Source organism: Ictidomys tridecemlineatus, chromosome 3 (assembly GCF_052094955.1).
Source record: "Ictidomys tridecemlineatus isolate mIctTri1 chromosome 3, mIctTri1.hap1, whole genome shotgun sequence".
Taxonomy (NCBI): domain Eukaryota; kingdom Metazoa; phylum Chordata; class Mammalia; order Rodentia; family Sciuridae; genus Ictidomys; species Ictidomys tridecemlineatus.
Window position 1 is genome coordinate 140,720,305 of NC_135479.1, and position 24,177 is coordinate 140,744,481.

Genomic DNA, 24,177 nt, shown 5'->3' on the forward strand with positions numbered 1-24,177 from the left:
AAACTCCACTTTTCTCCAAAGTTCTTGGATCAGCATCCCATTTAGTAAGGTTGCTTCATGCATCTATAGCATAGTTAGTTTTGTCACATCCCATTTGCGATTCTGAGCTACTAGCAGCTTTTTGTTTACATGCATTAAGTCTTACGCACAGTGCTATAAAATTCTCTGGGTTTTGACCATGCATAGTCTCATGAGTTCACTATTTGCAGGATCATACAAAATAGTTCCGTTGCTCTAAAAATATCCCCTGGGCTTCACCTATTCATTCTTCCTCTCTCCCCACCAGCAACCATAGATCTTTTTAAAAATCAATTTATTTATTTATTTTACAGTAGAATGCATTTTGACACATTGTGCACAAATGGAGCACAACTTCTCATTTCTTTGGCTGAACATCCTGCAGTCACCCAGTAGTGTAATCATACACGTATACAGGGTCATAATGACTGACCCTTTCTACCATCCGTCCCAACCATGGATCTTTTGTATCATCAGTATAATTTTGCCTTTTGCAGAAGGTAGTATATTTTATAAAAAATATTCACCTATGCCAAATTCAAAATTAAAAAACCAAAAACACCAAACTTTCACCACAGATAATTTAAGATGCCCAAAGACGCTCTGCTTCAACAGGAAAGAGTGGAGACAGAAAGCCACATCATCAGTTCTCAGTCCTGGGCTGGTTTTCATGTTGTGTCTTGCTCCTTCCCTGTGCAAGCATTAGGAGAGGATCCCTCAATCTGGTTCTTCATAGCCACCAGGAGATGCTTCAGGAATCAGACAAGATTATGGAGGAAAACAAAAGCCGGCAAATTATGGTTGCAAATAAAGTGTTTCCACGGACTCAGAAAGTTGAAGGAAGAAGGAGAAAGAAGACTATGCATAAGAGTATGTGCGCTAAAGGCCTTCACGTTTCAGGGTGATTCTCCACCCCAGACAGAAAGCCTTACTAATGCCAGGCCCCTCCTGGGTGTCTATGATACAGATACAAAGGGGAACTGTCCTCAAGAAGCTCACAGATGCCAGACATGGTGGCCACGCCTGTAATCACAACAGCTCAGGAGGCTGAGGTAGTAGGATCACAAGTTCAAAGCCAGCCTCAGCAATTACCAAGGCCCTAAGTTGCTTAGTTAGCAAGACCCTGTCTCAAAACAAAAAAATTAAAAGGGCAGGGACTTAGCCAGTGGTTAAATTCACTTGGATTTAGTTCCCAGTACCAAAAAGAAAACAAAAAGAAGCAGCAGCAACAGTTCACAGACTACCGGGGTGATTATCAATATACTGCCTAATAAATTACAAAGAGAAACCACAAAATGATTCATTTTTAAAAAATGATCAAAATGTAAGTCTCAGAAGAGGAAATGACTGGTTGGTTTTTACCTACTCAACTGAAAAAGATGAAAGAGTCATATGAAAAGATCAAATATTTGTACTTATTGGGCTTTCAAATATGTGGTAAGTGATTAACTGAATGATTGTGTAAACACTTTGCTCCATTTGTAAGAGAATTCTTATTTTTTTGTTTTTTGGTTGTTTTGTTTTTTGTTTTTAATGGTGCTAGGAAAGGACTCTAGGGTCTCACATGTGCTAGGCAAGTGCTTTATTACTGAGCTACACTCCTCACCCAAAGGGAAAGAACTCTAAATGAGAAGTGGAAAAGAAACTCAGATCAGCCCAAGGTGCAATGTTTCATGCCTCTGATCCTGGAAGTGGGGACATTGAAGCAGGAGGATCATGAGTTCAAAGTCAGCCTCAGCAACTTAATGAGGCCCTAAAATTAAATGGGCTGGGAATGTAGCTCAGTGGTTGAATGCCTCTGGGTTCAATCCCTGGCAAGGAAGGAAGGAAGGAAGGAAAGAAGGAAGGAAGGAAGGAAGGAAGGAAGGAAGGAAGGAAGGAAGGAAGGGAGGGAGGGAGGGGAGAGAGAGAGAGAGGGAGAGGGAGAGGGAGAGGGAGAGGGAGAGGGAGGGAGGGAGGGAGGGAGGAAACTCATCATAAGCATCAAAAAGTCAAAATAAAAACACTATTAGAAGACTTTTCAAGTGAACTTTGAGTTTAATTTGGCCCCAGAAAAATCAACCATCAAGTAATTCATCCACGCATTGATGCTGGCAATAGAGAGATTCTGGAATCCTATAGAATGCACCCTAAGGCCATGCCCTCTGATAAGAACATATCTTGTTCTTGGTCACAACTGTGTGTTCACTAAGCAGACCAATAAAGGAAGCCTTCAATCTCCTTTAACCCTTACATAAAAATACAAAGACCTGAATTGCAAAGAAGTCTAGCAACTAATACAAAGAGGAAACTTGAACTTTGTCTCCACGAGCATAAACCTAAAGAGCCAGCAGAAGCCCCCAAAACAGAATGGGCCAGAAGGAGAGGAGCAGCTCGAGGCTGAAGCAGCATCTCTGAGGTTCCATGTGTCAAGAACTTCATCGGATGCCTCATTCCTGTGTCAAAGGTCACAGACACTTACCTGCTGGGATAGTCCACCAGGAAGTCTCTCAGACATTTCAAATTCACATCTCCCAAAGCAAACTCATCATGGTATCCCAATTCTGCTCTTTTGATTTAATTTTTTATTGAGATAAAATTCATCTAACATAAAATTTATCATTTTAGCCACTTTAAAGGTTTTTAGTGTATTTGTAATATTATACAACCATCATCACTCATTCCAGAACATTTTTATCACTCTAAGACAATCCTGGACCAAATAAGCAATTACTCCCCATTCCTTTTTCCCATCCCCTGCAACCACTAATCCCTGTTCTGTCTCTCTGGGGGTCCCTGTTCTGGACCGTTCATATAGATGGAACCATACAGTATTGGTCTCTGTGTCTGACTTCTTTCACTGAACGCATTTTCAAGGTTCATCCAGTTGAAGCATGACACATTAGCATCACTAGTACGTCATTCCTCTTTATGATTGAGGATTTCTTTAATATATTTTTTAGTTGTTGATGGACCTTTATTTGATTTGATTATATATAAGTTGTGCTAGGAATCGAACCCGGTACCTCACACGTATGAGGCAAGTGCTCTACCACTGAGCTACAACTCCAGCCCCTGAGGATTTCTTTAAGTGGATTAAGCACAGTTTGTTTTTCTCAAACCGGCGCTTGCTTCTGTCTTCTGTATCTACTGAGTAACCTCCTTTATCCAGTGTTTAAAACAAAAAATTAGAATTCTTCCTTGATCTTTTTTTTACCTCAATCACCTTTAAAATCCACTCAGATGACAGAGAAGTGTTATCAATTCGACTCCCCTCTAAATCTCTCTTCTCTGTGCCTTCCTCTCTCCTACATCGTCATAAATCTTACCCTAGCTCCAGACACCATCCTTTCCTACCTGGATGACCACCCCAACCCCCTGAACTGTCACTCTGCCCCTAGCCCTGACCCCTCTAGCTACTCTCTAGTGGTGTGAGTGGTTTTCTTTATTTTCAAAATTGCTTGTGTCTCTAACCTGCGTAAAACTCGTAAATGGCTGCTCAAGGCCCTCAAGACACCAGTAATATCCAAATTTCTCATCCTGGGACATGTGCTTTCTTATCTCTTAGCTTCATCTTGCATCACACACTCCAGTAAACAGGGGCAGCTGAGCTCTGCCCCTTGACAAATATGACTCATCAATCAAGAACCACCTCAGGCTGGGCGTGGTGGTGCCTACAGGTAACCCCAGAAACTCAGGAGGCTGAAGAGGGAGGATTGTAAATTTGAGGCCAGCCTTGGAAACTTAATGCAACCTCATCTCAAAATAATTTTTTTTGGGGGGGTGAGTACCAGGGATTGAACTCAGGGCCACTCAGCCACTGAGCCACATCCCCAGGCCTATTTTGTATTTTATTTAGAGACAGGGTCTCACTGAGTTGCTTAGCACCTCTCTGTTGCTGAGGCTAGCTTTGAACTCACAATCCTCCTGTCTTAGCCTCCTGAGCTGCTGGGATTACAGGTGTGTGTGCCACTGGGCCTAACTCAAAAATAACATTTTTGAAAAGGGTTTAGGTATAGGTCAGTACAGAGTACCTGCCTATCATGTGAGAAGCCCTGGATTTGATCTCCAGTACCAAAGGGGCAGGGAGCCTCACCTCAGGGGCTGCTTTCTCTCTGAGTGCTTCCTGATCTCTTCCCCACCCTCCAAACTGGACTACAGCCCACATTTGGCTGCATTCTCAAATCCACCTCTCCCGGAGTTACGGGACTGACCCTTCCACCTTCTTCAAACTCCACTTAAATGTCACAATGTAACCTCCATAGAAATAAGGTCCTTGGGGGCTGGGGTTGTGGCTCAGTGGTAAAGCGCTCACCTAGCACGTGCAAGGAGCAGGGTTTGATTCTCAGCACCACATAAAATAAAAAATAAAAATGTTGTGTCCAACTAAAATAATAAAAAAGAGAGAGAGAGAGAAAAGAAAGGTGGTCCTTGAAAATGTCATGCCACTGCCCACCCCAGTCACCACCTATTACATTTCATTCTTAATGTTTATAACTACCTAAAATTGTGTTAATTTGTTTATTTATTTATTATCCATTTCTGGGCATTAAAATATGAACCTCCTCAGAACAGGAATATCCACCATCTTATTTATCTCTGAGCCCCAACCCAAGAGCAGGGCTTGGCACACAAAAGGGACTCAGCTGACAATTGTATGTTAGATGACTCTGTGGTTACTGTGGCAAGTTTCTATGTATATTAATAGTATTATATATAAAACATGTAACATAAGGTAATAGATATACACATATGTAAAATTCTGCATGTGTGTGGTCCTGGAGATTGAACCCAGGGACACTTTACCACTAAGCTTTCCTCCCAGACGTTTTTATTGTTTCATTTGGGGACAGGATCTTGCTAAGTCGCTGAGGTGATCTTGAACTTGAGATCCTCCTGCCTCAGTTTCCCAAGTAGCTGGGATTACAGGTGTGTGTCCCCTCCCAGCCAGAAATAGTTTATATTTTTACAAATCATAAGGCTTTTTTAGAAAAGTCATAAATCTAACCAAGGACCTTTCACAGAAGTCAGAGGCCCCTGTCACTGGGACACATGCCTGTGCTTGACTTCTTCCTCCTTAAGGAATTCTTTTTACCTTTGGCCTTTACTGCCCTGAGCCTTCCTGGCTCCTCAGCCACTCTCTGACTGCTCCTTTGTCTACTAACTTCCTGCTTCCTGGCCCTCTTCCTTCTCCTCCCAGCTGTGGGCTTTTCTGAATATCTGGGTCTTGGTGCTCTCTTTCAGGACACACTCATCCCCCCAGAGATACCTGAGTCACTCTCTGTGACCCTACATCCCTCACCCCCATTGACATGAACCTGGTCCCACTTGGAATTCCCTTTGTGCCTTTAAATTCTAAGTGGAAGACTTAGCTCCTAGCACTAAATTCTTGGGAATTCTGTAATCACTGTCAAATCACTATGTTGAAAGCTCATTACAGCAATTATGCAACTGTGCATCACATGGTCATTGAAAAGAATGAGACAGCAGCATATGTATCGATCTGGAACAATTTTTATAATATATAGTGTGAGGAAAGCAAGTGTGGGGATATGGGGGTAGGAAGGACTATAGAATGAATCAGACAATATAACCCTATGTACATGTAGGACTCCACGACCAGTGTGATTCTACATCATGTTCAATCAGAAGAATGAGAAGTCATGCTCCATTTATTTATAATGTGTCAAAATGCATTCTACTGTCGTGTCTAGTTATTTAGAACAAATTTTTAAAAGTACAAAAAGAAAGCAAATGTAGACTAGTGTGCAGGGCAATGCTATTCAGCAGAAAATTTTAAATGATATGCCACGTTAAATGTAAAAAATCAATAGGTAAAGGTAATTTTTAAAAAATATTTAATCCAATATATTTAAAATATTATCATTTCAACATAGTCATATAAAAATTATGAATGAGATATTTTATATTTTTCTCATACTATGTCTTTGAAACCCAGGTGTATTTTATACTTACTATACCTCGAAGTCTGGTCTAGTCATATCTCAAGTGTCACCAGCCACAGGTGGCTGCCAAGGGACCATGTGGGTGGGCCACTTTGACAGAGCAAGCACACAGCAGGAAACGACCATATGACACATTCAAGAGAAGCAGCCTCTGCATGCTCTGTCATCTGTCCCCCTTGGGTGGCTCTGTGATAATGGGAACTAACCTGGGCACAGGATCATGTGGAGCCCCTTTCTCGAAATGCATTCCCTGGGTTCTTCTCTTGACCCTACTGTGACTTCTCAAAGTGTTGCCATCCTGGGGTACAAAAAGTTTCTGTTGCCAGGTGTGCTGACACGTGCCGGTAATACCTGTGATTTAGGAGGTTGAGGCAGGAGAATCACAACTTTGAGGCCAACCTCAGCAACTTAGTAAGACCCTGTCTCAAAATAAAAAATAGTTAATTAACTAAAAGGGCTGGGGATGTAAAGCACCCCTGAGTTCAATCTGCAGTATTGGGGGAAGGGGAAGCAGGAGGGAGCTCTTTTGCCTCTATCCAGAGGCTGTATCTCCTAGGAAGCAAACCAGCTCCTCTATCATCCAAATCTCCTTTCCACCATCCTCTATGCCACTATTGGGTGAGTTTGTTCAAAATCACCCAAATTATAATGCAAAAAAAAAATTAAAAAAAATTTTAAAAAATCACCCAGTCAATTGAAAATGTTCTCTGAGTGCTTACGAGGTACCAGTTGCTTGCCAGGTCCTAGGTATGAGAGACACACCCAGTTCCTGTCCTCAAGGTGCTTCCAATCCAGAGGAAAACCTTTCCCCATCCTTCCCTCTGCCTGCTCCTCTTATTGCTCTTACCCATTCCTTCCTCTCCCTGAGGCCTCACACCTCTCACTTAACACCCAGGAACATGGGGGAGCTTTTGCCCAATTTATCAACCACACCCCTTGGGTTTAGTTTCCATTTCAGAGTTTGGCTGGGTCCCTGCTCTTGCTGTGGAGGTTTCTGTTCATGAGTCACCAGCTCAGGCAGCATGGGGTGGCAGAGATGATGGGGTCACCAGGAGGACAGCAAGGAAGTCTGGGCTGCAGAGCAAAGACCCAGCCCAGGTCTTGCAGCCTCTGTGTGATGACACTTGAGATATGGCTTGACCAGACGGCAAGGGGCAGCGGGTATAAAATACACTCTGGGCATGATCAAGGGTGAGCCTGGGATGAATGGAAGGCACAGAGCAGCAAGTGTCCTAGTTGAGGCTGGGACTGGGGATAGCTATAGGGTCCACAGATGGCCTTGGGTTATTGAGTGCTGCACAGATTCCCCTCCCTTCAGTTGGTCACAAACCTACATACACCCCATAAATCAGCCTGATATTGCAGCACCTCCAGAAACTGCATAAAAAGAGGAAGGAAGGAAGAAAGGCAGGCGGCAGACACACTCCCCAGTGTCCCTACCGTGGGGCAAGGGAGGGTCCTGTATGACAGCTAATGGGGTGTCCATAAATACTCAATTGCTTTATAGTGAAGGTTTCTTTCTGGAGAGTCTGTGTCTTTGCACCCTACTGACAGGTTATAGAAGAACAGTTGAAGGACATGTGAGAACAGCAGCTGAGGATTTGGGATGGAACCAGGGTCTCATGCTCTACCACCGAGCCGGAGCCCAGCCCTGGGATACTGAACTCCCACCACCTGCCAAGCACTTTACTTACCAGGACCTTAGTTCTCAGGGCAAATGCTCTGGCTGTGTCTAGGACACACACGAAAAAATGGAGGCCCAGGAAGCTTGAGAAACTTGATCACATCATACTTGGGAAGCAGGGGGTCTTCCCCTCCGGTCCTGGCCATGGCCCTGGTGAGGTAGCCAAGAGGATGAATCTGGACTTACTACCAGTCCCCGATGTGGTCTTTTAAAATCCATCACCATATTTGTGCTGAGGCGAGGTGGTGCCTTCCTGGGGCAGCTCCCGGACAATGACTGGCAGGCAGGGACAGAGCCGGGCTGAGCCTTCCCCAGACTCCTCAGACTTCCCTGCCTCCTTCTCCACTCAGGCTCAGACTTTCAGGGCCTTCTGATGCCTTCCCAGCTTCTCAGTTTCCTCCTCAGTTACTTCCCTACTGAAATCTGTGGGCCTTTAACCCTATCTTGGCATCTTGGTGACTTGGAGGATCCAGCAACACAATGAGGCTGCATTTCTTCTCCACATGCCCTCAGCCCCAGCCAAACCCAACAGACACACAGAAGGGGATCAGAAGACTAACCTGTGGGGCAGAAGCACACACAGCGTTCCGCAGCCCTCCTGCTCAAGGCTCAGTCTGAGGGGACCTCACTCAGGGAGTATGTGCTCCCCAACCTCCCATCTCAGCATCTACCCCCATGTCTTTGATTCTTGCGATTACACATGCCTTTCAAAGCCTCACTTAAGGCCAAGTGAATTCAAAATGAAACAGTGATTCTCAATCATGGCTTCTCATCCAGAACTACATTTGACAGCTTTTTAAAAAGTCTACAGGGCTGAGGATATAGCTCGGTTGGTAGAGTGCTTGCCTCGCACGCACAAGGCCCTGGGTTCAATCCCCAGCACCACAAGGGGAAAAAAAAGTCTATAGCAAGGCAAAGTGGCACATATCTGTAATCCCACAGATTCAGGAGGCTGAGGCAGGAGGCTCACAGGTTCAGACAGCTTCAGAAATTTAGTGAGACCCTAAGCAAGATGTCTAAATTAAATAAATAAAAAGGGCGGGGGATATGGCTCATTGGTAAAGCACCCCTGGGTTCAATCCCTCATACAAAATTTTAAAAATGTCCAACTCTCTCAAATCTATTAAATCAGTTTCTGGGTCGTGAGGTGTAGGCTCCAGTGTTCTTATACCTCCCTAGTTGAATCCAAATGGCAGCCAGGATTGAGAACCACTGAGATCCACAGAATCATTTGAAGTCAAATAGGCAAAGGTCACATCTGTGCCAGTAATGTAGGAAACTACCATTGTTCTCAACCTGTTTCCCCATCTATCAAACTGTGCCCTTTATACCAGTAGCCTCTGGGACAGTGAGAACCAAAAACAACACCTGGACTTCCCAGATAGCACCTGTCCACACAGAAGGGTGGGCCCTAACTGTGATTTATTCTTTCTGTCATAAACAAACCTGTATTATATGTATAATATGTCAAAATACACTCTATTGTCATGTATATCTCAAAAGAAAGAAATCCCAGCAGCTCAGGAGGCTGAAGCAAGAGGACCACAAATTCAAAGCCAACCTCAGCAATTCAGTGAGACCCTGTCTCTGAATAAAATATAAAAAGAGGTCCCTCCCTCCCTCTAAACGACACCCCTGCTCAGCAGGAAGTAGCCAGATGGAGTACGACGCCCCAAAACCAAAATAAAAAAGGGAGGAATGTTGGTAAAGATGGAACCCAGACTGCTTCTCGGGAACTCAGGTCCATGATGCACTGAATGGTGTGTGAACCGTCACCTTCAATCCCTGTGAATGGCGTGAACTTTGAATGGCGAATCTCCAATCCCTGAAGTGGTGTGAACTCTCGGCCAATGAGAAAGTAACAGCCCTGCTCCTCCTCGCCTTGCTCCTCCTCATCCTGCTCCTCCTCATCCTGTGTTAAGCCCATAAAAATCAATACCCTGTTCGTGTTTTCTCGCTCTCGCTCGATCTCTCTCTCTCTCTCTCCCTCCCTCCCTCCCTCCCTCTCCCTCTCTCTCCCTCTCTCCCCCTCTCCCTCTCCCTCCCTCTCGCTCTCCCTCTCTCTCTCCCTCCCTCCCTCCCTCCCTCCCTCTCTCCCTCTCTCTCTCCCTCCTCCCTCTCTCCTCTTTTCTCTCCCTCTCCCTCTCTCTCCCTCTCTCCCTCTCTCCCCCTCTCCCTCTCTCTCCCTCTCTCCCTCTCTCCCCCTCTCCCTCTCCCTCCCTCTCTCTCCCTCTCTCTCCCTCTCGCTCTCCCTCTCTCTCTCCCTCCTCCCTCTCCCTCTCTCCCTCTCCTTTCTCCTCTCTCCTCTCTCTCTTCTCTCTTCTCTCTCTCTCTCTCTCTCTCTCCTCCCTTCTCTTCTGCGACTGACCACTATGGTCCTGCTAATAAAATCTCGGACAGGTTAAAAAAAAAAAAAGAGGGCTGGGGATGTGGCTCAGTGGTTAAGGGCCCCTGGGTTCAATTCCTGGCACCAAAAATAATAACAATAATAATTTAAAAAAAAATAAACAGACCTGGCTGCCGCTGTTCCCTGGGTTGTTCTAAGGAGCACAATGGTGAACAATTGCCACATGAGGCTCTCCGCATACAGTGGGTATTTGCCAGGGGTCAGTTCTCGAGCTGTCCTCTTTCAAGTGAGCCAATTTGCTAACCATAAGACACTGGTGGTGACTATAAAGGTGCAGGTGGGAAGGATGCACAAGACCGGTTGCCCCTGCTCTGGGAGCTCATGAACTTGAGGAGATAGACTCCCGCTGAGAACAGGACACATCAGCCAGTTTTTTTTGGGGGGTGGGGGCGGGGTACTGGGGATTGAACTCAGGGACACTCAACCACTGAGCCACATCCCCAGGCCTATTTTGTATTTAATTAGAGACAGGGTCTCACTGAGTTGCTTAGCACTTGGCCATTGCTGAGGCTGGCTTTGAACTCATGGTCCTCCTGCCTCAGCCTTTACTGGGATTACAAGTGTGCGCCACCACACCCAGCTGCATTCAGGGTTTTAAAGGACACTTTGCAAATACCCTTCAGCTCAGAAAAGGATATAGGGCATGAATGTTCAGGGGAAGAGTGGTGGGTACCCTGAGGGCAACGGAGGGGCAAGAAAGATGATTTTCTGGCTGGGGGCATGACATCTGAGCTGGACACTAGGGTACTTCCAACCTCTAGGGCCCAGGTGTAATGGCCTGTGTCGAGTGGGATGGATAGTCACTTGGGGGTTCACCTGAGGAAAGGGATCAGGCTGTTGTTCCATCTGTCCACCCAGGCTCTGAGGACATGGGGACAGTTAAGGAGGCTCAGGTAGTCTCAGTCTCAAGTTCCTAAAGCTATCTTGTATCCACACAGGAGGATGGGCTCTAAACACAGTTTATTCTTTCTGTTATAAACCTGATGCCAGGCATGCTTTAAACCCCAGCAACTTGGGAGGTTGAGGCAGGAGGATTGCATGTTTGAGGTCAGCTTCAGCAACTTAGTGAGACCCTATCCCAAAATAAAGAATAAAAAGGTCTGGGGCCCAGAGGTGAAGTACTCTTGGATTCAATCCACAGTACCAAACAAACAAACAAAACCTGGTCACGGCCTAGTGACTATGTAACTCTTGATAAACTATAAATACCTGCAAAGCAACCCACAGAGGGAAACATAGGTCCAAATCCACTTGCTTTCCTACTTACTAGCTGTGTGACCTTGGAAAAACTGCTTTACTTCTCAGAACTCACTTTTCTTCATTAAAAGAAGAGAATACAACACTGACTTCTTAAGCTTGTTGAGAAGATTAGATAGATAAATAAGATGTGAAGTTCTAAGCTTGGGGTTTTATCCAGGAGACCAATCTACCTGAATGAGGACAGTAGTGACACCTAGGGGATAGTTTGAAAAGCTCGGGGGCTGGTTCAGCACCACACCAGAGGCTACTGGTGTAAAGGGCTGGGTGCTCAAGGACCTCCTGCACACACAGGGCAGTAATGCACAAGGAGAAAATGTCGTGTATCCTACATGACAAAGTAATGTTTTGCACAATTTTAAGACAAACTGCATTTCCCAGGAACCTGACCACTGTGCCAATTGAGGGAGTTTTGAAAGAACTATCAAGGCCTGCTGTGGGAGAAAATGCCTGTTTATTGAGGAACAGCTCTGCATATTTATAGAGGGGGGGGTTGACAGTTATGACAGTTTAATGATTGAACAGTTTGACAGTTGGCATGGGGTGCTTTCTGATTGGTGGGTAAGGATCATGTGAGCCAGCAGGGCTCACCATTGGACGGCTCTTCTTGGGGGATGCAGAAGTTAGTCTTTGGAGCCAGGCGACTCCTAACAAGTTTCATGATGGATTTTGCTTGGCACTTCACCAACAGTCGTTCACCAATTTGGAAAAATCTCACCTCTGATAGCATTGTCACTTGTGACAAATGCTCAACCTACAGCAGTGGCCATGTCACACCTGTATGGCAGCCCACATTCATAACAGTAGTCACTTAGATGCATGCATCTGACCCTTGTAATGGCCCTTAGTGGCGCATTTCTCAAATTTTAATGCTCATAAATCCCCTGGGGATGAGTCTAGGTGGAACTTGAGTCTGCATCTCTCACAGGGCAGACATGGAGAGAGCATGCTTTATGATGAACAGTGTTCCTTCTGCTTCTCTTTGTACCATAGGATGCTGACTTAACAGGAGCTCTCCCAGGAGGCTCCTTGGGACGTGCTCTTGGAAATGGTGCAGGACAGGGCCGAGGAAGAGGCTGAGCTGCGAGACAGTTACTGCAGAGGCCTCAGCTGGTCACTCAGGGAGCTCAGCCCTGGAATGGCCCTTTGGAGATGTCTCAAAGTGAAAGAGGAGGGGCAGGGCATGGACTAGCCACATGGAAATGGACACCCCCTCCCCTGGAGTCATCACCTTGGTTCTTTGGCATTAGCAGCGAACACTCCTGCCAATGAAGAAAGGAGGATCCCAGTCCCTGATGAAGGGTCAGATGGCTCACCTGTTATCCACTACAGGCAGTGTGCTGATTTTTGGGGGGGTGTTTGGGGGGTACTGGGGATTGAACAGGGCTACTCAATCATAGAGACACATCCCCGGCTCTATTTTGTATTTTATTTGGAGCCAGGGTCTCACTGAGCTGCTTAGTGTCTTGCCTTTGCTGAGGCTGGCTTTGAATTTGCGATCCTCCTGCCTCAGCCTTGGGAGCCCTGGAATTACAGACCTGCACCACCGTGCCTGGCTCAGTGTACTGATTTTCAAAATAGTGCATGGACACGTTCTATGAAATCTCATTACAGTAAGGATATTTCCATATATTTGGCATCAAAAGGGAACATTGGGTCTAAGAGCTTTAGGACATCTCTACAGAGAATGGTGGAGGTTTCTCTTAACAGGGATAGTAGGTCACCAAACTCAACTAATATTGAGTGCCTACTATGTGCCAGGCACTGTTTCAGGCACTTAAAGATGCAACAAAAGTCCCTAGCCTCATGGAGGTTATATTCTTGCAGATGGCAGGGGATTCAGTCTTGGGAGAATTTTTGGTTTCACCTGCCTTCTAGGTAACCCACAATGCATCGGACCATTGGCATCAGTCAGAGCGTGTCCAGGCACAGTAAAGTCACGGAAATACCTGGAATGGAACCTGGACTCCCCCCCCCTTCTCTGACTAGAGAGTCTGTGGTCCCTAAGTTATGGGGAAATCCCCACTGGCTTCTTTTCTATTTTCCTTTCACTTGACCCCAGAGGCAGCCACAATCCCAGGAAGTGTGTAGTAGAGTAGGGAAACCTGAGCCAGAATGTCCAAGAGATTGTGAAGAGGAGGAGATGGTCCAAGTGGTGGGTCCTATAAAGTTGTATGTGAATTTGCAGGGTCATCCCTGTGCTGCAAAGGCATGGATCGGACTCTCAACAGTGTACTGAGCTAGGCGGTCACTACCGCTAAGGTCCCACAGTGGCCACTGGGTGGCGTACATGTGGGAAAGATCCAAAGAGCACTACAAAGGCTTGAGAATGAACTGACATTGGAAATAGCTCATGGTGGAAGGCAGATGGAAACCTGCGGCCTGAACCTAAACGCAGTTACCTGCAGAAACAACAAACAAAAACACTCTCCAGAGACTTTCAACAAAGACCCAGAGTCTCATAACAATCAATGGTCTAGAATACAACCCAGATGGAGCAAATGATGGAGTTATTGGTGGGAGACTAAAATCTATGATTACTATGCTCCAAGAAAAACACTCTTGAAGTGAATAGAAAAAGATTTTCAGCAAAGAAATGAAATATTCAAAAGAAACAAATGGAAATTTTAAAGCTAAAAATATAACAACCAAAATAAAAAATTTGCTGGATAGGCATAGTATCAGAATGGACCCAGGTAGTCCCCAAGGCTCCACAGGTTTGGAAAACTAGGATGGGGGACACTAAGGCCAAAACCTAGAATCCTTGTGCTACTTCCACTTAGGCCCACAGATACTCAGTCCTGCCTCAGGCAGCTGCATTGTGCTTGTTCTCCAGCCACCATTATGCAGTTCCCCATCACCTCCACTAGGGGGCACACCCAGCCAGATGTAAACTTCCAGTGCCAGGGACTAGTGGGTTTTCTTTTTTTTTTTTTAAAGAGAGAGAGAGAGAGAGAGAGAGAGAGAGAGAGAGAGAGAGAGAGAGAGAGAGAGAGAGAGAGAGAATTTTTAATATTTGTTTTTTAGTTCTCGGCGGACATAACATCTTTGTTTGTATGTGGTGCTGAGGATCGAACCCGGGCTGCATGTATGCCAGGCGAGCGCGCTTCCGCTTGAGCCACATCCCCAGCCCCGTGGGTTTTCTCTTTATTCTCTTCATAATGCTTTGCATATAGCAAGGAGTACAAAAGGAGGTCGGCAAACTGAAAATTCACCTCTAGCTTGGGCTGTGAGGGAGCAGAAGTTTGCATGTATTCTTAATTATATAGTAAGTACTCTGCCCTATAGATTCCCTCAGAATTTCTCACCCTCATTTCAAAATGAGGAAACTGTTCCTAGGAGATTAAAAGACAATAAGTTTACATACAAGGAGCAGAGCTGGGAACCAAACCAGGTTTTCTGACTATAGAGAGAGACAAGGAGACATCAGTTCCCTCACCAGCCTTCTCTGTGGGGTACAGTATTAGTGCTCTCAGGGGTAGTCTGTGAAACTCAGGCCCAAGGAAGAACAGTATGTCAGCTTTGTGTTACTATAACAAAATACCTGACACAAACTACTTATGAATTAAAGAGGTTTATGTTGGCTCATTTTGGTGGTTCCAGTCCAAGTGGCCCAATTGCTTTGGGCCTCTGGCAAGGGTGACACATCATAGCTGAGGAGCATAAGGAGCAAACCATTTGGATAATTAGGATGGGGGACACTAAGGCCAAAACCAAACCAAGTGGTTTTGGTCCTAGAATCCTTGTGCTACTTCCACTGAGGCCCATTAGTTAAGAAGCACAAAAAGAGGTAGCCAGCTGGGTGTAGTGGCACATACCTGTAATCCCAACAACTTCGAAGGCTGAAGCAAGGGGATCATAAATTCAAGGCCAGCCTCAGCAATTCAGCAAGACTCAGTACAAAATAAAAAGGGTGGGGATGTAGCTCAGTAGTAAAGTGCCCCTGGGTTCCATCCCTAGTCTGGGGGTGGGGAGAGAAGAGCTTGGATTCCCACAATCCCTTTCAAAATCATGCCCCCAATGATTTAAGACCTTCCCCTCAAGCCCTCCTTTTAAAGACCCACAGCACCTCATGATAATACCATCCTGGGACCATTCATTTCTTAGATTATGCTGTTAGGGGGCTCCTTGTCCCTGTCTGCCTAATCAGAGCTCTTGACTCAGTCCGATATAAGCATTTCTGTGGGTGAACATTTTCCACTTGCTATGAGCCTTCAAAAGCCAAGTAGGTGCTCCAGAGGGCAGCTCACAAGTCGACAGGACCACTGTGATGTGAGCCACAGGGTGTGTTGGCTCTGGGCATGTGGAAGAGGCTGCCTGGGCTGAGAAGCTAGAAAGGCTGTGGGAAAGATGGTATTTCCCAAGGTTGGAGGCCATTAGGAGGATTCCAAGTCATTTCCAGACAATCTGGAGGTCAGGTGTAATGGGGGAGGGTAAGAAGCACTTGCAAGACACTACTCCTCCAGGAACATGTTCAGAATGTCTGCAGACGGGGGAAAGCCAGGACAGAATGTGCTGGTTTATGTGGAGGGAGAGCCTGTCTCATGCTAAAACAGAAACCAGCTGGTGAAGGATGAGACTTCAGCTCGGTAGATGTAGAAAAGGGGCAATTAGGACAATAGGACAACAAATTTTAACATGGGCAAAGGACTTAAGCAGATGTTCTCTAAAGATATACAAATGGTCAACAAGAACATGAAAACATGGTCAACGTTAGTAATTGTTAGGAAACGTAAATCAAAGCCACATCATCAGAAAATAAGTGTTGACATGGATGTAGAGAAATTGGAGGCCTTCTGCAGTTGGTGGGAATGTAAACAGCTACAGCTACTTTGGGAAACAATACAGAGGTTCTCAAAAATTAAAAATATCATCTAATCTAGCAATTCACTTCTGGGTATAAACCTGGAAGAACTGAAAGAAGTGACTTGATATTTCATAGCATGTTCACAGCAACCAAAGGGTAGAGGCAATCCAAATGTCCATAGATAAACAGATAAATACATGAGATAAACATTCAATGGGTCATTCAGTCTTCCAAGGAGGGAAATTCTGACACCTGCTATAACTTGGATGAATCATGAAGAAAAACTAAGTGAAGTCCATCAGTCAGTCACAGGATAAATACTGTACTAGTCTACCACAAGAAGTACTTAGGGTAGTTGCAAACCATAGGGACAAAGTAAAACAGTGATCACAAGGGACTAGGGGGAATAAGGAGTTGTTTAATGGGTACAGAGTTTCAATTTTTTTTTTTTTGTAGATGGACACAATACCTTTATTTTATTTATTTATGTGGTGCTGAGGATCAAACCCAGTGCCCCATGAATGCAAAGCAAGCACTCTACCACTGTGCCACAACCCCAGCACCCAGAGTTTCTGTTTTATAAGATGAAAAGATTCTGGAGATGGATGGTGAAGATCATTGCACAATGATGTGAATGTACTTAACAGTACTTACCCGAACACTTAAAAATGGTCAGAATGACAAATTTTGTTGTATATTTTATCTGAATGTAAAACAAACTGTTAAAAATGTATTGCTTATTCAGGGGCTGCAGTTGTGGCTCAGTGTTGGAGACGTTGCCTAATGTGTGAGGCACTGGGTTCAATTTCTCTGCACTGCATTAAAAATAAATAAATAGATAGATAGATAAAATAAAGGTATTGTGTCCATCCACAACTAAAAAAAAATTTTTTTTTAAATGTGCTTATTCAAAGGGGGTAAGTAGAATGGGTACGCAGCCATCTGCAAGGGGTGGCAGGGAACACAAATCTCCCTTTTAGAGGACCAGAAGCCAGGCAGGGCCACCCAAGACCTGCCAGTTCTTTGGGATTAGAGTGAGAGCTGCCCAGGTTCAATACTTTTCATACATCATGGTGTCTGGGAACCTTGACAATCTCAGTAGAATGCAGATTCCAGTCCAGCAGCAGGTCTAGGGCCCAGATCTGCATTTCCTAGACTCCCAGGTGCTGCTGATGCCATTGGGCCCTTTATGTGCCAGGCCTTTGGAGAAGGTGTGAACAAGCAGAAGGGGCAGGGTCTCGTGACAAGGCTGGTGAGAAAAGCACTGGAAGGATTTCCACATTCCCCTCAGAATTTGGTGCAGTCTACTTCACAAGGTCTCCTCACAAAGGGCTTCAAGGGGGAAGCCATGTATCCCTGGACAGTTCATGTTTTAATTTTGTGTTGTGGAAAGGTTTGTATAAGCACATGAACAAGCCCCACAGCCCCACCAGCTTCAATAGTTCTCAGCTCGTGGCTAATGGAGACACTATTTGACCATCTAGACTATTCCCTTTATGGGTCACTTCATAAATATTTTAAAATAAATCTCAGGCTGGGGATATGGCTCAGATGGTAGAGTGTTTGCCTTGCATGCACAAGGCCCTGGGTTCGATCTCCAGCACCACACACACACACACACACAAATTAAAATATATCTCTAGAATGCAAGTCCTCTCTTTAGAAACATGTTTTACTTTAATAAAAGAATCAAGAAAGGGAGAGAGAAGGGAAATTGCATGGAAATGGAAGGAGACCCTCAGGGTTATACAAAATTACATACAAGAGGAAGTGAGGGGAAAGGGAAAAATAATACAAGGGGGAGAAATGAATTACAGTAGAGGGGGTAGAGAGAAGAGGGGAGGGGAGGGGAGGGGAGGGGGGATAGTAGAGGATAGGAAAGGCAACAGAATACAACAGACATGAGTATGGCAATATGTAAACCAATGGAAGTGTAACTGATGTGATTCTGCAATCTGTATATGGGGTAAAAATGGGAGTTCATAACCCACTTGAATCAAAGTGTGAAATATGATATATCAAGAACTATGTAATGTTTTGAACAACCAATTAAAAAAAAGAAAAAATAAATAAAATAAAATCCCTTCTAAGGACAAAAAAAAAGAATCAAATTTTTTGGCAAGCTTCTAAGCAATATTTGTTAAAATAATGTTACAAAATAAAAATGTTAACAAAATAATGTGTATGACAAGAGTTTATCCATAGAATAAAAACCATATAGTGTTTAAACATCCTTTGAGAATATGACTTTAAAGCTTTGGGAACTGTTTGTAATAAAACATGAAATTTTAAAAACTAGGTTACAAATAATACATGCCAGAGGACTTTATTTTTAAATTTGGTACCTTGAATTGAACCCAAGGGTACTTAACCATTTAGCCACATCCCCAGCCCTTTCTTATTTTTTATTTTTATCCAGTTGCTTAGGGCCTCACTAAGTTGCTGAGGCTGGCCTTGGAACTTGTGATCCTCCTGCCTCAGCGTTCCAAACTGGTAGGATTGCAGGTGTGTGCCATCACAACCAGCTAAAGGACCTTATTTTTATAAAACCATAATATACACAACATATATGTACATACACACACATACACACACACACAAAAGAAAAAAAAAACCCTGCAAGTAAATACATAGAAATTTCTTTTTTTTTTTTTTTAAAGAAAGAGTGAGAGAGGACAGAGAGAGAGAGAGAATTTTTTAATATTTATTTTTTAGTTCTCGGCGGACACAACATCTTTGTTGTTATGTGGTGCTGAGGATCGAACCCGGGCCGCACGCATGCCAGGCAAGCGCACTACCGCTTGAGCCACATCCCCAGCCCCAATACATAGAAATTTCAAGTTGTGGTTATTTAAATTTTTTCATTGAGTTTTTCTGAATGTTTCAATTTGATAATAAGCATTATAACAATTGTAGAAACATTAAAAATATGTATAGTTGGAAGCCAAGGTACCCCAAATGGAGCTGTGTCAGGCCACTTTCCCTGGAAAGTGATTGCATATTCTCCCTTAACCCTCAGCATCTTATCATGTAGCCCTGAGGCCGCTGTCTTCTTTCCTAGGTTTAAGTGTGGCCTCTTTCAGAGCATCTCAATCCAGTCCCTTTTCCTGGTATTAGATCATAGCTGCTCCACAGTTTGGCTCCATGTTGGGCAAACCTGCCCCTCTCCTCCAAGCTTCCTTGGGCTGCATCCACCCCACATTTTTTTTTTTTGTAATAAAGATTGAACCCAGGGGTGCTTTTACCACTGAACCACATCCCAACCCAACCTTTATTTTAAGAAAAGATTACCAAGTTGCTGAGGCTGGCCTCAAATGTGATCCTCCAGCCTTATCATTGCAAGTTGCTGGGATTATAGGCATGTGCCACCACACCTGGGCTGTATCCCTTTAAGCACCCATGCCCCTGGGCAAGCAGCACTTGAACTTAATTGATTTACTGTGAAATGATTTTGCATAATCTTATCCCTCCTTCCACTCTTAAATATTTATAGTGGGAACTGCAATGTCAGGTTTTACCAACAGGTGGCACTGCATGACACAAAAGTGCTCTTACCCAGGGCTGCTTCTCAAGATTGATTTCAGGGATCACTTGAGTAACATTAACTGCTGGAGGAGAATGCTGACACCACATCACTGCATAAGAGCACGGAGGGCAAAGTTACCATCAATATTATTACTACATCACCACATAAGAATAGCCATTTCAATACCAAAAATGAAGAAAGGCAAAAAAATCTTAGTAAAGATGGTCATTAAAATGAAATACACTTAGTTTAAAAAAAAGCTCAGTAGCAGGGCTCTTATTCTTAATGTTTCACCTCAAACTAATGAAAACCTGACCCTAGACCATCAGTGGCCCTGGACTGGCCTTTAAGAAACCGCTGCTCTTACCAAGGCTTCCAGAACTTGGAGGTCTTGTTTATAGTTGTATAATAACTTGCTTGAAACTAAACCTTTTTGTTCCCGGGGTACTGTGAGACATGTGCCACATATTTCCTCCACTTGCAGATGGAGCAGTGGGCCACTTATAAGTAGATCCATCTTGCTTAAAGACACAGATGTGATCACATCTCCCTCTGCTTATTCTCCTCTGCTGTCTCCCTTCATCTAAAAAGTCAAAAGAACTCAGCACTTGGGAAAACCAGATACCATATGTAGAATGAAACTAGATCCCTCTCTCTCATCCTGCACAAAAGTCAACTAAAAATGGATCAAAGACCCAGAAATACAACCAGAAACTTTGCAACTGATAGAAGAAAACAGGACCAACACTCTAACCTATAGGCAACGACTTCCTCAATAGGACTTCTGAAGCTCAGGAAAAAAATATCAAGAAAAGTGGGGGGCTGGAGATGTGGCTCAAGCGGTAGCACGCTCACCTGGCATGCGTGCGGCCTGGGTTCGATCCTCAGCACCACATACAAACAAAGATGTTGTGTCCACCGAAAACTAAAAAATAAATATTAAAAAATTATCTCTAAAAAAAAAAAAAAAAAAAAGATAAAAAAAAGAAAAGAAAAGTGGGATGCACAGCAAGGGAAACAATTTAGAATGTAAAGAAAGAATCTACAGAATGGGGGAAAATCTTTGCTAGCTAGCTTTCTGGCAGACAATTAATATCTAGAATATATAAAGAACTCAAAAAAATTAATTCCAAAAAACAAATAACCCAGTCAAAAAATGGGCAAGAGAACTAAATAGACACTTCTCAAGAGAAAAAATACAAAGGGCCAACAACTTATGAAAAAATGTTCTACATCTGAGATTTTACCTCACTTATTATATGGCAGCTATTAATAAAAAAAAAAACAATAAATGCTGGACACAGGAAAAAAAGAAACACTTTTGTATCACTGGTGAGAATGTAAATTAGTACAACCACTACGGAATCAATATGGAAATTCCTCAAAAGACCAGGCACGGAATCATCATATGACCCAGCTATACCAATCCTTGGTATTTATCCTAAAGAAGTCAGTATACACACGTTTACAGCAGCACAATTCACAATAGCAAAGTATGGAACCAGCCTAGGTGTCCATCAATGAATGAATGGATAAAGAAAATGTGGTATATATAAGCAATGGAGTTCTATTCAGCCATAAAAAAAAATAAATGAAATTTTGTCATTTTCTGGTAAATGGAGAAACTAGAGAACATCATGCTAAGTAAAACAAGCCAAACTCAGAAAAATCAAGGGATGTGTTTTCTCTCATATGTGGAAGCTATAGAGAAAAATCAGAGGGAAAACGGAAGGAGGGATCTCATAAAAATAGAAGACAGTAGAATAGAGGAAAAGGACTGGGGAAGGAAGAGGGGAGAGAAAGGGGGGGTATTGGGAAATGATACTGACCAACTTATACTGTTACATTGGGTGCATGTATAGATATGTAACAAAAATTCCCACTGTTATGTATAATCATAATGCAAAAATTAAAAAAAAAATACCTCAGCCATTTCACACCAGCATCTTCCTGATTCAAGCCTGCCTCTCTCACCAAGATCTCAAGAGCTGCCTCCAACCCACCCCAAGAGAACAGTAGGCTCTAGGACAAGCCAGTTCATGACTCTAATTTTTACAGCAGCCTATTGCAATGTTGTCACCCCCTCAACTTCCTAGCATCTTACCCATCAAGTCAGCCCAAGGTTACCTTCTGAGGAGGAACTCCTCAGGAACAGAGTGATTGTACAGCACTCATCATCTTGCTATAATGATATCACAGTTCCCAAAAGACTGTCAATTCCTCCCCAGGGGTAGACTGTCTATGTGGCTTGTGCCCCATCATCAGGGTTCGACACAAAGTGCCCAATAAATCCTGAGATGATTCCCCATGTTGGCAAAGCAGAGTCAGCTTTTTCAACATGCTCCCTTAAGATCTCAGTAAATCCAGGAGATGCTTGCAAGAGCTGCAGGCAGACTATAAGACAACCAGCAGGAAACCCTAAGGTTTAGGAAACTATGTATGACATAATCTCCTGATCCTGAAAAACCTCCAGATGCTGTGGAATCCCTACCCTTGGGGGGGGGGGACTCTTTTGAATGTTTTTTGTTTGTTTGATTGTAGTACTAAGATCAAACCCAGGACCTCGTACATGCCAGGCGAGAGCTCTGCCTCTGAGATACAGCCCCAGCTCCTTTATTTTGAGATAGTTTTGCTAAGATGCCAGGCTGGCCTCAAAATTGTAGTCTTCCTGCCTTAGCCTCTAACAGATTATTAAACCCTCTTACAGTGTACAAAGGCTGCCATCATTTACCAAAAAACTGATGTTTAAATGGAGTTAACAATGTTCCTGAACTAAGACAACTGTGTAGCAAAAGAATAAACCATTTAAGAATTTTTAAGGGAAAATGGGAAAAGTAGAACACAATTCTATACACATGTGGTAGGTGTATGATCAAATAAGTTGCTAATTGGCAAAAACAGAAAGGAATATGAAAAATAAAATTTATAATGGTTACAGTTTAGTGGGCACATTATTATGGCCCATGCACTGGGCAAAAAGTCTACCTTTGTGACCTCCTTTAGTCCCTACAACCATCCTTTGAAGCAGGAATTTCTCTCCCTCAGTTTACCTGAAAGGGTAATTGTTTTTTGTTTGTTTTTTAATTTGAGACAGGGTCTTGCAAAGTTGCCCAGGCTAGCCTTGAATTCCCAGTCCTGCCTCAGTCTCCCAGATGGCTGGGATTACAGGTGTGTAATCCACAACTGTGTCTGGCTGGTTGAATATCTTTTTTTTAAGAGAGATAATTTTTTAATATTTATTTTTTAGTTTTTGGTGGACACATCTTTTTGAGAGAGAGAGAGAGAGAGAGAGAGAGAGAGAGAGAGAGAGAATTTTTTTAATATTTATTTTTCAGTTTTCGGCAGACACAACATCTTCATTTTATTTTATGTGGTGCTGAGGATCGAACCCAGCGCCCAGCGCATGCCAGGCCAGCACGTTACCGCTTGAGCATATCCCCAGCCCTGGTTGAATATCTTTTATGTGATGAAACACAGCTGGAAATAGATGCCAGGTCTAATAGCAATACTCAAAGCTTACTGGCCACAACCCATCCTGAATGGCTTCCACTTTGATTTTAATAAACTGAAGCTCCCATCTTGCTTTCTATGATTACCTCTTTTCTTAAAGTCCATATAATACATTAAGCTCAAAGAACTAATGTCCTCAATGTAGCAATTCCTCCAAACACAAGAACTGATTAATAATCTCATTTTTTAAAAATGGGTCGTGGAGAGGATGGGCAGGCGAAAAAAATGGGTCACGGATATTAACAGACAACTCACAAGAGAGAAAATACAAATGGCTCAACTTTAACTGTGTTCACTCATAAAAGAAATGCAAATCAAAACTCTAAACACACCATTTTCTGCCAGTCAATCTGACAAAGATCAGAAAGTTCCCTATCATGTAAACAGTTCTCACACACTGCTGGTATGGCAACTGGCACTGCATTCTCTACTGAGGACAATTTAGCAACATCCATCGTCAATGCACAGGCTCTTTGACCCAGGAATTTCACCACCTTCTGATTGACTTGCCAATGAAAGATAGCCCACATATGTGACTTATGCACCAATAGCTGTAATTACAAAGAAATGAGAACAACCAAAATATCTCTTAAGAAGAGTATGATTGGAGCTGGGGTTGTGGCTCAGTGGAAGAGTGCTCGCCTAGCAAATGAGAGGCAACGGGTTCAATCCTCAGCACCACATATAAATAAATAAATAAATAAAAATAAAGGTTTAAAAAAGAAGAGCATGATTATGGAACACTGAAAAAGACACAAGAAGTTGGAAAAATCTCCCATGTACATGAATAGGCAGAAATAATATTGTTAAAACGGCCATGCTACCAAAATATACAACGCAATCCTCATCAAAATACTGATAATATTCTTCACAAAACTAGAAAAACAGCCTAAAATTCATTTGGAAGGATGAGAGAGACAGAAAGCCAAAGCAATTCTAAGCCAAAAAAGCAATGCTGGAGGTATCACAATACCTGACTTCAAATTATACTAAAAGAGCTACAGTAACTAAAACTGCATGATA

General features: G+C 43.5%; 1 protein-coding gene across 8 annotated transcripts in view; it reads right to left on the reverse strand.

Moving 5' to 3' along the window:
• Positions 1-296: 296 nt before the first annotated feature.
• Positions 297-24,177, reverse strand: part of Tnk2 (tyrosine kinase non receptor 2) — a 74,396-nt gene continuing 50,515 nt past the window's right edge. For all 8 annotated transcript variants that reach the window (XM_078043978.1, XM_078043981.1, XM_078043977.1 and 5 more), the window contains one exon: positions 297-767. In XM_078043978.1, the coding sequence (XP_077900104.1) occupies positions 749-767 (19 nt within the window). In that variant the 3' untranslated portion in view covers positions 297-748. The remainder of the gene's footprint in view (positions 768-24,177) is intronic.